General features: G+C 49.5%; 8 protein-coding genes across 8 annotated transcripts; 4 read left to right on the forward strand and 4 right to left on the reverse strand.

Annotated features, from left to right (window-relative positions):
- Positions 1-862: 862 nt before the first annotated feature.
- Positions 863-2,684, reverse strand: erg6 (sterol 24-C-methyltransferase). The gene is made up of 3 exons (XM_058521774.1): positions 2,251-2,684; positions 2,159-2,193; positions 863-2,098 (listed from the first exon to the last, which is right to left on the reverse strand). The coding sequence occupies exons 1-3, from the start codon at positions 2,452-2,454 to the stop codon at positions 1,204-1,206; spliced, it is 1,134 nt and encodes a 377-aa protein (XP_058365251.1). The 5' UTR covers positions 2,455-2,684; the 3' UTR covers positions 863-1,203.
- A 160-nt stretch (positions 2,685-2,844) lies between these two features.
- On the forward strand, positions 2,845-4,055 carry slt11 (Pre-mRNA-splicing factor ECM2; the record flags this gene model as incomplete). The annotated part of the gene is made up of 2 exons (XM_058521775.1): positions 2,845-2,982; positions 3,045-4,055. The coding sequence occupies 2 exons, from the start codon at positions 2,845-2,847 to the stop codon at positions 4,053-4,055; spliced, it is 1,149 nt and encodes a 382-aa protein (XP_058365252.1).
- Positions 4,056-4,400: 345 nt separating this feature from the next.
- N7446_013034 (LYR motif-containing protein) lies at positions 4,401-4,901 on the reverse strand (the record flags this gene model as incomplete). The annotated part of the gene is made up of 3 exons (XM_058521776.1): positions 4,401-4,495; positions 4,582-4,758; positions 4,826-4,901. 3 exons carry the CDS (start codon positions 4,899-4,901, stop codon positions 4,401-4,403), a joined length of 348 nt encoding a protein of 115 aa, XP_058365253.1.
- Positions 4,902-5,121: 220 nt separating this feature from the next.
- On the forward strand, positions 5,122-6,572 carry N7446_013035 (putative ribosome associated DnaJ chaperone Zuotin; the record flags this gene model as incomplete). The annotated part of the gene is made up of 3 exons (XM_058521777.1): positions 5,122-5,274; positions 5,335-5,475; positions 5,526-6,572. 3 exons carry the CDS (start codon positions 5,122-5,124, stop codon positions 6,570-6,572), a joined length of 1,341 nt encoding a protein of 446 aa, XP_058365254.1.
- A 193-nt stretch (positions 6,573-6,765) lies between these two features.
- Positions 6,766-7,787, reverse strand: N7446_013036 (PQ-loop repeat-containing protein; the record flags this gene model as incomplete). The annotated part of the gene is made up of 5 exons (XM_058521778.1): positions 6,766-7,010; positions 7,061-7,334; positions 7,405-7,608; positions 7,670-7,687; positions 7,743-7,787. The coding sequence occupies 5 exons, from the start codon at positions 7,785-7,787 to the stop codon at positions 6,766-6,768; spliced, it is 786 nt and encodes a 261-aa protein (XP_058365255.1).
- Positions 7,788-8,225: 438 nt separating this feature from the next.
- On the reverse strand, positions 8,226-9,263 carry N7446_013037 (class I SAM-dependent methyltransferase; the record flags this gene model as incomplete). Its single annotated transcript, XM_058521779.1, has 1 exon — positions 8,226-9,263. One exon carries the CDS (start codon positions 9,261-9,263, stop codon positions 8,226-8,228), a length of 1,038 nt encoding a protein of 345 aa, XP_058365256.1.
- A 1,357-nt stretch (positions 9,264-10,620) lies between these two features.
- On the forward strand, positions 10,621-10,839 carry N7446_013038 (Peptidase S58 DmpA/arginine biosynthesis protein ArgJ; the record flags this gene model as incomplete). The annotated part of the gene is made up of 1 exon (XM_058521780.1): positions 10,621-10,839. The coding sequence occupies one exon, from the start codon at positions 10,621-10,623 to the stop codon at positions 10,837-10,839; it is 219 nt and encodes a 72-aa protein (XP_058365257.1).
- A 702-nt stretch (positions 10,840-11,541) lies between these two features.
- Positions 11,542-12,530, forward strand: N7446_013039 (uncharacterized protein; the record flags this gene model as incomplete). Its single annotated transcript, XM_058521781.1, has 2 exons — positions 11,542-11,793; positions 11,880-12,530. The coding sequence occupies 2 exons, from the start codon at positions 11,542-11,544 to the stop codon at positions 12,528-12,530; spliced, it is 903 nt and encodes a 300-aa protein (XP_058365258.1).
- Positions 12,531-12,778: the final 248 nt, after the last annotated feature.

Below are 12,778 nucleotides of genomic sequence, written 5' to 3' on the forward strand. Positions count from 1 at the left end.
TTGCGGAAATATTGCAGTCACCTGGTTGGTCAGGTGAACCCCGGTACCTGGGCCGCCGAGACACGTTGTTGGCGCCTGGGCATTGACTGGCTGCTTGGTATTCTCCACCGCCAGCCATACAACGCGTCGCCATTACCGATGTCACTGTATAGGGACAAAAGAAGCTTTTAGAACTCTAACGGAGAATGCAACTTTCGATCTTGGCTTTCGGGGTTTGTAAGGTACACGGAGTAACTTAACTTATCAACTGCAGCCTTATTTCTCAGGTGGATATGAGTGAGCTAAGTTAACTTAACGTTAACTTATACAGGATCGTCAATTAATCACGTGGTTAACTTTGAAATGTGATATAATAAGACATCGCTGCAGTCTTTGGCCGGTATCCAGGTGTCTGTTCGATTCCACACCTTCCGAGGATGAACGCTTTTGCCGTGCTGCAAATTCATCTGATTCTCAAGGTTTTCAACAGAGTTTTCTTGCTTGTGAGATGTAGAAGTCGGTTTCAGCTGTTTTAGAGGCTTTATTTCAAATAGCTCGGCTATTAGTCGATTGTTTTCCTGTTGCAGTTCAAAAATCCATAGTAGTCCTCGGATATATATCTTGACTCAATGTTATAACCTCTTCCAATTAGGTAGCATGATACACATCGAAGTAATATCTCTAGTAATAGATACTCTATGCACAGTATTCTGGTTATTCAATTGTTCAATGGTTTAATTTATCGCTTTGGCAGGCTTACATTACAGTGAGGTTCCCAATGGACCCCAAGAGTGCTTCGGGCTGGGAGCAAAGATTAGAATACGACCCCCTTACCGTCTGCACTACAACTCAAGTCAAGGAATGAGAACAGAAGAATCTATTAGCGGAATAAATTATAAATGATATTAACGCGGAATATCCGTCCCTTGTTCGTTATTCTTGACTCAATGACTATTACATAGCTATCTTGACAGGTAAAAGAAACAACAGAAAGAGAAAGAAAAATCAATAATCACCATCTATCAGGAGAACGCGGCACAGGTGGCTCGTTCTCTACCAATACTAGGTCAGAAGTGAGCCAAGAAAAGGTGCCCCGGTGTCATATGAATGAAAACGAGGAAGAAATTGTAAAAGGATGAGCGGGCAGAAAAGAGACACCAGGGGCGAACGTGCACGCCGAGGGTAATATTTTGTACATAAGAATCACAAACGCCGGTCAAGCATTTACTCGGGCTTCTTGCCAACCATGAGGTACATGGGGGTGAAGAGGTTCTTCTGGGCACCCTCAACCAGACAATCAGCGGCCAGAGCCAGGCTGTCGGCGGTCTTCTGGGAGCCCCGGGGGAAGAGACCGATCTTCTCGCCGGCACCCACGAAGCGGTGGGCAAGACCGCGACCCCACCAGGTCATGCGGGCAATGGTGAAGAAGTCCCAGACCGAACCCATGTGCTTGAAGGAGCCCGCCAGCGGGTAGTACCAGGGAATGGGATCGGGGCGAGCCGCCAGATCCTCGTGGTGGGTGATGTTGAAGCCGGCGTTCTTCATGGCTTCGAGACCTTCGGAGATCTTGACCATGTTGGAGATACCGTCACCCTGCTCGATACCGAGACGGATGCGGCGGTGCTCGGCGTCATCGTTGTTGTACTCATCAGTCATGAGCCACTCGTAGACGGCGAAAGTACCACCGGGCTTCAGGACACGGAAGATCTCGCTGTAGACACCGACGAGCTCGGGGGCGTGGACAGTAGCCTCAATGGCGTAGACAGCGTCGAAGCTGTTGTCGGGGAACTTCATCTGCATGAAATCACCCTTGACAAAGGCCATCTTGTCAGAGAGACCCTGCTTCTCGGCGTAGTGGGTGGCGCGGTCGATCTGGTAGTCGTTGTTGTTCAGACCCGTAACGTGGGCACCGGTGAACTTGACCATCTCGCGAGCGGGACCACCGACACCACAGCCAACATCCAGAACCTTCATGTTCTCTGTGATACCAGCCTGGAGGGCGAGGTAGTGCTCGTGGCGGGCAATAGCCTGGAGGAAAGGCTCACCGTATGCGAAACGGCAGAAGTGGAAGGAAGAACCCCAGCCATACTCATAGAAGTCGGTGGCCAGGTTATAGTAGCTGGAACAAGTTTATCAGTATGGGGTGTCGATCAACGGATAAGGGTTTAAAAAAACATACTGTCGAGTCAAGGTAGCGTATTCAGCTTTGCGAGCCTATCGCACATAGGATGTTAGCCGCATAGTCAATGCCTTGCGATTCGCAATTCATACCTCACGAATCTCGGGGGTCTCATCGGCGGCAGCCTGGTTGTCCCAGTGCTTGAAGTACTCGTCGACAGCAGCCTTTTGCGCAGCGGCGTCCTTGCCGCGCATGGCAGCGAGACCACCCTGGGCCTTAGCAGACTTGCCATGGAGGGCCTTGTTGAAGGCAGCGTCACGCGCGACGTCCTCACGTTCGAGAGCAGAAGGGGCCATTGTGAAGAATTGCGAAGATTAAAAGGGGTAGAAGTAGAACAAAAAGGGTCAATTTCCAAGGGAAAGACGACGGCACACCAATTGAACGGGAGGTACCAAGAAGAGAAGGAAAAGAGCAGGTAGTGAAGTAGAGCGACTGGAGAAGGTAAAGGGGGGAAAATAAATACAGTCGAATCCGAAGCAACTTTTTGACAATCACCCACGGACCCCCTGAGAGACCTGGGGTGGCCACACTCTTTTTGTCGGCGGGAGTTGGCAGTTCCGGGCTGTGGCGGTGCCGGACTGGCCAGTTTCCGGGCACGTGACTTACACCAGCCACACGCCACTTCAATCTTGATAATCCATCCTCTCTCAGACCACCTCTCGGACACCAATTCCATCGCTTCCGTCATGCCTCCCCAAATTAAGCATGACCTAAATCGCTCGGGATGGGAGTCTACCGACTTCCCGTCCGTCTGCGAGAACTGCCTTCCCGAGAACCCATACGTGCAGATGATTAAGGAAGACCATGGCGCAGAATGCAAGATTGTAAGTTTTTGGTGCTCACCCTCCCAGCTACCCTTGAGCTCATACTGACTGCTTCCGGATAGTGCACACGCCCCTTCACCGTTTTCCGCTGGAAGGCCGATCGAACATCGCGCCAAAAGCGATCTATTATCTGTCTGACATGCGCGCGCCTGAAGAACTGCTGCCAATGCTGCATGCTCGATCTTTCGTTCGGTCTGCCCATTGTCGTCCGTGATGCGGCCCTCAAGATGGTTGCCCCGGGTCCAGAAAGCTCTATCAACCGTGAATTCTATGCGCAAAACCACGAGAAGGAAATTGAGGAAGGCCGCGGTGCCATCGAAGAATATGAAAAGACCGATGACAAAGCTCGCGAGCTGTTGCGCCGCCTCGCCAACAGTGAACCATACTACCGCAAGCCACGCCGGATCGAGGGACCTGCCGAAGGAGAGGGAGCAGAGCAGTCGACATCGACGGAGCAACCCCGAACAAACAGCCGGTATGGAAATGGTCCCGGTCCTATTCGCACCAGTGAAAGCCGCGTCGGCAACCGCCTCCCAGGCCGTGGAGGCCGTGGTGGAAGTCGCGGTGGTCGTCCATTCCCCAGCACCGCACAGCTGCCGCCCTCGGCTGAGGACATTCTTCCTCCCGCGGACCCCAATGTCCTTTCTCTATTTGTCACAGGCGTAGAGGATGACCTTCCCGAACACACCCTGCGCACGTTCTTTAGCAAATTTGGTCAGCTCCGATCTCTTATTTGCTCTCATCGCGCCCACTGTGCCTTCATTAACTACGTCACTCGTGCGGATGCCGAAGCCGCGGCAGCCCACTGCCAGGGCAAAGCCATCATCGAAGGCTGCCCACTCCGTGTCCGCTGGGGTAAGCCTAAGTCTCTCGACAACTTGGATCGCGAGGAGAGAATGAAGAACGCCCGCGAGGGCCGCCAGACTGTGGGATCTGTTGGCAAGGGAAAGCAAATCGACAGGCGAGCTGTGACAGCAGGAGAGAGCGCGGGCCAGGAACATCATCGGACCCATGTTGTCGCACCACCGCCTGGATCCAGCGAGGTCCAGTACGCCAGCATGAATGGCGACTGAACATAACTACGGAACGAAAGTCGCAGAATTTGCCATTGCTCAGATTGAGGTTGCATGTAACTTAGGTTCGGAGCGGGCGTTAACAAGGATTGGGCTTATTTTATGCAGATCTATGTACTTAAATCAAAAATACCCCGGGGACGCCAATGATAATAAAAGAGTCGGGTATCTTATTATACATGTCCGGTCACTGTCCTAGCTTTATCTGTAGATCCATATGCCTTGGCTTCCACATAGGTAATTAGAGAATCGGCTTTACCCAGATGCCTTGTAGACGTCTTTCTGGACACTTGGTAGACTCGGAGATTTCGCTTGAACCAAGCATGATGACACTGTATCTGTCATTCATGAGGAACAAGCCTTGTGGATCTTCACATCCTGCCCGCCAACTTTAATGGAGTCGTTATCACCGCGTTCGATCTGTTCGTGGATGTTGAGTTCTGTGGCAATTGCTGGGTTAGCCATCAGTCGACTCCTAAGCCGCAGAGTCCCTGGGGGTTGGATCTCAAGTCATATCTGTACATACCCCACTTCGCATTCTCATCATCCTTCTCTCTCGAGCCTTGCACGATGTTGTGGCGCAGAATGTTGGCAACCTCGATCGCATGGTTGATTTGCATGCCAGTATCGACGGCCGGACGGCGGTTCTTCTCGAAGGTCTGGCGGGCTTCCTGCCGAGCAGCAAGGAGGACGGGGAGGTCATCTTCAAATAAATTGTCAGTAAAGGGAAAGAGCATGCCAGAATGGCACATCAGGTTTGGCAAACGAACTGTGGAAGACAACGCGAGTGGCGCGGAGGAGTTGGCGATAGGCACTCTTCGCGGAGACGGCGGTTGCAGTGGACATTATGACTCGCTGGATTTCACCACAAAGAAAATATACAGATGTAATGTATGCAACAGAAAGAAGAGAAGCGTGACGCCCGAGTCTCGAATCTCCGGATCGTCTAACCCGTGATTGGTCAGAGAGGCGGCAATTCGGGGCAGAAAAAAGGTATGCAAAAAAATCAACGCGGGACATTCAGCGCTCCACACACAACTTGGGACCATCACCAATACCGTCAACAATGGCCTCTGTTCAAGTTGTCAACGCTACTCTCCCTACCCTGCCTGAGGGCTGGACTGGTGAGAAGGACTTTAAGATTGTTGGTGCCCTCTCTGGTGCCACTCAGCGCAACGTGGAGCCTGTTGGCCCGCACTTCCTGGCTCACGCCCGCAGAGTAAGTTCCGCTTCATTATTTTACTGTTGTTTTGTCTGCTCGAAGCTAAAAGCCTTATAGAAGCGCAACAACCGCACTTTCTCCGAGGATGAGCGTATCCAGGCCCAGCACAACGTTAAGAAGACTGAGGTCGAGGAGGATGATGACATCTCCGAGGATGAGGATCCCATGATGCTCGCCCGTGAGGCCAAGGACTGGAAGGTTCGTATCTCAGCACTTCTGTCTTATAAATGCATCCTAACTCTCTACAGGGCCAAGATCACTACGCCGTTCTCGGTCTATCCAAGCACCGTTACCGTGCTACCCCCGATCAGATCAAGCGGGCCCACCGCAAGAAGGTCCTGCGTCACCACCCCGACAAGAAGGCTGCCATGGGCAAGAGTGATGAGAATGACAGCTTCTTCAAGTGTATCCAGAAGGCCACCGATCTGCTTCTGGACCCCACCCGCCGTCGCCAGTTCGACTCCGTCGATGAGGCCGCTGAGGTTGAGCCTCCTACCAAGAAGCTGACCGGCAGCAAGTTCTACAAGGCCTGGGGCCCCGTTTTCGAGGCCGAGGGTCGTTTCTCCAACAAGCAGCCCGTGCCCCAGCTCGGTGACGAAAACAGCACTCAGGAGCACGTTGAGACCTTCTACAACTTCTGGTACAATCTCGACAGCTGGAGGACCTTCGAGTACCTCGATGAGGATGTGCCCGATGATGGAGAAAGCCGTGACCAGAAGCGTCACGTCGAGAAGAAAAACGCCAACGCCCGCCGCAAGCGTAAGACTGAGGACACCGTCCGTCTGCGTGAGTTGGTTGACGAGTGTCTCGCTTCCGATGAGCGTATTAAGAAGTTCAAACAGCAGGCCCGTGCCGGCAAGGACGCTAAGCGTCTTGCCAAGGAGGCTGAGATCAGGCGCCTGAAGGAGGAGAAGGAGAAGGCCAAGGCCGACGAGGAGCAGCGCAAGAAGGACGCCGAGGAGGCTGCGAAGGCTGACCGTGAGAAGAACAAGAAGGCCAAGGAGGCCGCCAAGAACGCTTCCAAGAAGAACAAGCGTATTCTCAAGAGCTCCGTCAAGGACGTTAACTACTTCGCCGCCTCCGGTGAGCCCACTGCCGCTCAGGTCGACGCTGTCCTTACCGATGTCGACCTCATCATGGCCAAGATTGACGTTGATGAGCTCGCTGTTCTCGCCGAGAAGCTCACCATCGCTGGCAAGGACGGTGCTGCCGTCAAGTCTGCCTGGGCTGGTGAGGCCAAGCGCCTTGTTGACGCTGGCAAGCTGAAGGACGGCGAGGCCAAGGCCTTTGCTTAAATTATTTGCCTACTATATAGATGAAGGGTAGCCTTTGGCTTTCCTGATCATGAATATTTACGCCACATAGAGTAGAAAAATGTTTGGGACTCTCACTTTCAATCCATCTTGATCTATGATCATTTCAAGGTTGTATTTTTCTTTCGATTCATATATTCTAGTACCGAGGGATCTTCATACGTAACATGGCATTTCATGATGAGTTCTGCCATGCTCTCCTTTCCACGACCTGAGATCCAGATGCAGTCCTAAACACAGACGTTGATGATGGCATCGGATGTAGAAGAACCGGCTCTTGATCAAGAGCGCGCTTGCTGGATCGCTTCTTGATCCAAGGGAAGAGGTTGAAAATACCCCCACAGATAAATATACCAATCCACAATACCAATTCCGTGCCATAAATGATTATCCCTAGAACATCAATAGACCGCCCAAATACTAAACACAAAGTCAGCAAATACCTCTTCAACTTGAAAGCTTGAACTTACGAACAGAGACCAGGGAGAACAAATCCCCAGCAGCATCAATACCAACAAAGAGAAAGCTAATCCCCCGAACAGTCCGGTGAACATAGATATCCCAATAATGTGTTAGAACACCAGCGGCAAGCAGACAAGCGCTCAAAACGGCCATAAGAACAAGAGGCCACTCAAGCTCCTGATCCTTTGCAGCGCGCAAAGCAAAAACAAGCCCTACTTCAATACCACCTAGTATCAGAAGCAGGGAAGTAACCGCAGCACTGCATTTCACGATCGAGTATTTCTAACCCAGAGTTAACGTTAGTTAATAAAGTCAGAATAAGCCAATAGACGAAGTAACACATATAACCTACCTTCCCATAATACAAACACTGAGCCCAAGTAATCAAACTCAAAGTTGTCAATATCTGAGGCTGAACCCGAAGCGCAATGTTAAATTCTTCAACGATGTTGTACACGCCCAGTGGAACACCCGCTGAGGCCCATAATAGCATCATGGATCCTTGGAGGCCTTCGGTATCATGTCTCCTGTAATTGATAATAATCTGAGGGAGAAGCTGGTGGATATACATGTAAGTGTGTGCCACTATGTTTGTGTCCAAATTGGGATTTACATACCTGGATCGACCAGCAAACCTATACACGGGACGTGTTAGCTGGGGGTTGACGGGGGTGTGGGTTGTCGGCGTACCGCGCCTAGAGTGCCGAGCACATTTTCGGCTACTGGGTTGTTCATTTCCAGGGACTATGTGATGTATATGTATAAGGAAATGGAGGATATCTGTATCTGATACGGATGGATGATTCACTACACGTGAATTCGTTGTGGGTCTTGTTTCCTGGAATCCTTATTGGTTCACTCTATACATTGTCTACACCCAGAGCATGACAAGTTATACGCCCTGCGAAACATATAACGCTGGTATAGGCACGCTTATGAGGCGATATACTAATATAAGGGACTTCTCTGCTTGTTAGGGCATTTGAATAGGCCGAATGAGTGTTTGTAGCTTTGTAGCTTAAATACTAGGAGGACCCACGGCTACCTCTTGCTATTAACCGATCCTCTTTGCTAGCACACATTGCCCAGGTATTTGCAAATTATATTGAAATCCAAAAAGCTCTTCTTGCAGTCAATGCCCGCGAACTTGCCCTTGTCATATTCTCTCCCGTATCAGAAAAGTGACCGAGGCAGATTATCTTCGTATTCAAACTTCTTGGGGATGGCCGGTGCACCCAGGCAAGCAACAAAACGATCAAGATTCACCTGGTTGTTGCTAGCCACAAGAGTGTAGAAGTTGCCGCTGTTCCAAGTAATCGAGCAATGCCGGAAGTATCGATGGAGGATAGCCGCCATATCGTCAAGTGTGACCTGGTTTTGACTCATAGTAACAAGAACGTCCTTTCCTTTCGCTGCGACCTCACTACTACTGAAGTACCGCGCTTTAAATCCGTAATCCTTCTGTAACTCACGCCGCTCATATTCGTCTATGTCTGCATGTCGAAACTTCTCGACGAAAACGAAGATACCGTCCTCCTTCAGAGACTGGACCACAAACCCAACTTGTTCGTCGCGGTTTGGCGAGTACATCTGAAACGTCGTATCTTCGACAATGATGTCGAATCCGGAAGCAAACTTGGCAAGGTCATCGCGAGAATTCATCACTTCGTCTGTCAGGCGGTGGAAAGGCCCATGGAAGAAGGTGGCGCGGGGCGGATCTCCGTTAATCGCAAAATTGAGTGCGCTCATCTCATTAGGGCTGCAGCAGAGGACTTCCACGCTCCCTTCAGCAAATTCGGCGACAGAGCGTGCCATGCTACTGTCACCGGTACCGACAGAGCGATACAAAAGTGGACGGCTAGGCAGTTGCTGGCTGTAGTGAATAATTGCATTTCCAAGCCGGCAGTTTTCCTCAATCCGATAGGGAATACTGGCATAATAGTGGTTCACAAAAAGCGAAGATTGCTTTATGGTATTAAAGACCTCCAGGAACTGAGCGAATCGCTCGCCATTTTGCTCCAGCAATGCTTTGTCGAACAATCTTTTGTCGACTTCTGGGTTCTTTATTGTCCGCCCGGTCTGACCCCGGGCAGTGGATTCGAACCAGTTGAGAAGTTGGTTTATGCGGGGAGCAGAGTTGCACTCATTGTAGAACGAGGTAAAGTCTCGCTTCGCTGTGGTAGGAAGTACTTGTGGGGCGACAGCTGCCATTTCCAAAGAGAGTATGTAGGACCAAAAATGAGGGCGTTTCTGAAAATGATCATAAACTGTCTTTTTTGACTTTTGGTCTGGTGCGGCGGCGGAGGAGGGGGAGGGGAGGGTGAGGGTGAGTCAGTCTATATCATAAATTAAGTATCCATGTTCCCGACCACTCTGTATACTCTTGCAGTTGACAAATTTTTACTCGTGGAAGACGGATCGGCGTTTGGGCCTCTATCCTGCAGGTTCTCTACCCACTTTTACTAAGCTATTGAGAACTGTAGCATGGGCTTCATGCACGATACCTCACAGGCTTAGATCAAACACGAAGCTGATACACACCGCATTCTTTCCCCTGCGCTGCGAGCGAAGCCAATTCGTACGTATAGTGAACCATTGCGCAATACCTATGCAGGGGCTTTGTCATCAGCAAACATACATGTTTCACTGACAAATTGGAAGGCGTAGTTACATATTTTACCGAGCTCGCGTGAAGCGCAAAGGATTCGGAATGGGACATATCTCAACAGGCGGCGTAGTTAAGTTGCGATGAGCCACCTTTGGCATTGATATACGTTCATGCAGGACCCTTCTCTATCGCTGACCTAGGAACGCTAACAGCTAGCTGAAGATACCAGAGTCCCTAGGATGATATTAGAGCATAGAGGATTTAGATCTGTTTTTTGTTATATGTAGCAGCCGCTCAGAATCTCAATCGCAAGAAAAAAGACCTTAATAGACCCTCTTTTCATGCATACTGGATCCATGTATGCATCCATGTCGATCAATTATAGTCTCGCATCAAACACAAAATCCAGGCCGAGCCTGAGGTGCGGGGAACAGGTATGTTGCATATGATTTATGGACATGTTGATTCCGTGCAGATGCTGTAGGTCGCCCGTGTCAGTTGCAGATTACTGTCTCACAGTAGATGCGCTGATGCGGATACGACTCTGCAGGCTAGGCTTGACACCATAGACAGTTTCGAAAGACTGAGCAATTTCGCGGATTACAGAAAGCCAAGGACAAGTAGCCAATAGTGTTTCATTTACATTGCATGATTCCAGATGGCACCAGAATCTACCGAAACAGCTGGGGTAAACTCTGCAGCATTGTCATAAGTAGTCCCTTCCATAACCTCATCACCCTGACTCCAAAAGCGGAAGGTGTTGGTCTGAGGATCAAAGATGTTGAAAAGCGGACTGAAGATTGGTCTCCATGAATCCACCAATGAGAATGCGAATACCCTGCACCTGCTTGGCCTCAAGGTGGGCTTTGACCTGGATCATGGGATCTTTGGGGAATACGTATTTAATTTCTTATCACGTTGGAGGCGACACGTGCCTTTTGCATTCTCTCTTCATCCAGGATGCCACTACGTCTGCCATATCCACAGCTCCGCGGCTTTTCGACCAAGTTAGACAAGTTCGAGCTATATGGGGGCCGGCGTATCCCCGCCAATCCAAAGGGGTTCAATGTGGGCAGCACTCCCGCTGGCATTAAGCCCGCCGGCAACATTCAGCCAGACGTGGTCATCGTCACGTCAGATACCCCAGCATCAGGTGCCGCAGTCGTTACTAAGAATTAATTCTGTGCTGCTTCTGTGTCTGTCAGCCGCGAGCTTATGCGCCGAACCAATGATGCTGGACTATAAGAAGTGACTATATTAACTAGTCGGTTCGTTAGCTAGATATGTCTAGCGGATCAATATCAAGTCTAAGGCAAGTACCAGTTTTTTTTTTTTTTTTTTTTTTGGCAGCGAGATGAGCGTCGTAGATAGGACAGGCGACTAAACTGAGAGAGTGAGAGAAGAAGACAGAGAAGAAAAAGAAGATGGTCAAGCAATTTTTTATTTGAGATGTGGGCATAGATATATATCTAGGGACCCACATGGACTAGAGCAAACAAGAGACAAAAAGTGAAGCAAGAAGTGAGCAAACCGCACCTTAGGCAAGCATAGCCTGGCAGGGATATCTAAGGCATCACACCTAGTACTCATTTGTCCTCAAAAAAGGAGCACTTAAACTTTCTAGTATGAAGTGGGCGCGGACGGTGGATGACCAAGACCCCACTTCGGCATTAAAATAACTAGCGCCCGAACCCACACTCAGGGATGACATGCTTCGGGTCTCGGACTTCGAGGATTTGAAAGCGCCGCGCTCATTTGTCAGGAGTACAGTTTTCCATGTCAAAGTAGGGATAAGAATATAAAAAGGGACTGGTCGCACTGCCTGAATCTGCATTACTGTATCCACAGCTGTATATTTCTGCATACTCAGTATTCATCAAAATGTCTACTATCCTCGTTATAGGAGCTACTGGCAAACAAGGTGGCTCACTAATCAAAAATCTCCTTAGCAAGAATGCGCCTTTCCAAATTCTGGCAGTCACCCGCAACATTCAGTCTCCCTCCGCGCAAAAGTTGTTACAGCAGTCATCCAAGATTAGTCTCGTACAAGGCGATCTAGACCACCCCGCAGAGCTATTCAAGAAAGCACGGGGTCTGACCACCCAGCCAATATGGGGTGTTTTCAGTGTCCAAGTATGAACAGCCCATTTCATATCCATTACATATCCATTTCTTCTATTCTTATTAGGAAGCATTATGCTAACAACCGATTATTGAAGGTTGCAATTGGAAACGGCGCTTCGGAAGAGACCCAAGGAAAATCAATCATTGACGAATCAATCAAACACGGCGTCAAGCATTTCGTCTACAGCTCAGTTGATCGTGGCGGTGCAAAATCCACAGACAACTCAACCCAAATCCCGCACTTCATCCACAAATACAATATAGAGAAACACCTATTGGCAAATACAAAGGATGGCGATATGGATTGGACGATTCTACGCCCGACTGCTTTCTATGATAATCTCACGCCAGACTTCTTCGGCAAAATCTTTACCACGGCTTTTGAAATGGTTCTCAAGGGGGCACCGTTGCAGATGATTGGAGTGAGCGATATTGGCGCTGTTGCGGCAGAGGTCTTTATGAATGCGAATGCGTATAAAGGACGTGCTATCTCTCTGGCAGGTGACGAATTGACATATGCTCAGTTTAAGCAAATCTTCGAGAAGAGGACTGGGCAGACGCTGCCTACCACTTGGAGACCACTCACTGCGTTGTTTATGGCTGTGGTTAAAGATATGGGGTATATGTTTAAGTGGTTTCACGATGAGGGATTTGGCGCTGATGTGGAAGAGGTCAAGAAGATCCATCCAGGTCTCAAGGACTTTGAGACTTGGCTGGAAACTGAGAGTGTGTTTGTGAAAAAATAAACAGCACTGTTATTGGGTTCACTGGACGAACTGTGGCTTTGATCAAAAGAGTACTTAATATTGATATTGACGTCTTAATAAGCAAGTTAATCTATTTCCGTGCCCCGTGACATGTAACAGGGGAGGTCGAAAGGAGCAAAATACTAGAGGCATAGCAAAGCAAAACAGATTGCAGAAATAGCACGCTGAAAAAATATAGATGATCCTGCTTCAGTTCGCAAAAAAAATATCAATTCACGATACGATGC

This window comes from Penicillium canescens, assembly GCF_028828765.1.
Source record: "Penicillium canescens strain IBT 15451 chromosome Unknown utg000011l_segment0_segment0, whole genome shotgun sequence".
NCBI lineage: Eukaryota > Fungi > Ascomycota > Eurotiomycetes > Eurotiales > Aspergillaceae > Penicillium > Penicillium canescens.

Excerpts from the sequence above, each read along its gene's own strand:
- erg6 (XM_058521774.1), bottom strand. The coding sequence starts at position 2,454 with ATGGCCCCTTCTGCTCTCGAACGTGAGGACGTCGCGCGTGACGCTGCC. Across the intron at positions 2,194-2,250 it reads AGACCCCCGAGATTCGTGAG|GCTCGCAAAGCTGAATACGC; the intron begins GTATGAATTGCG and ends TATGTGCGATAG. Across the intron at positions 2,099-2,158 it reads TACGCTACCTTGACTCGACA|CTACTATAACCTGGCCACCG; the intron begins GTATGTTTTTTT and ends AACTTGTTCCAG.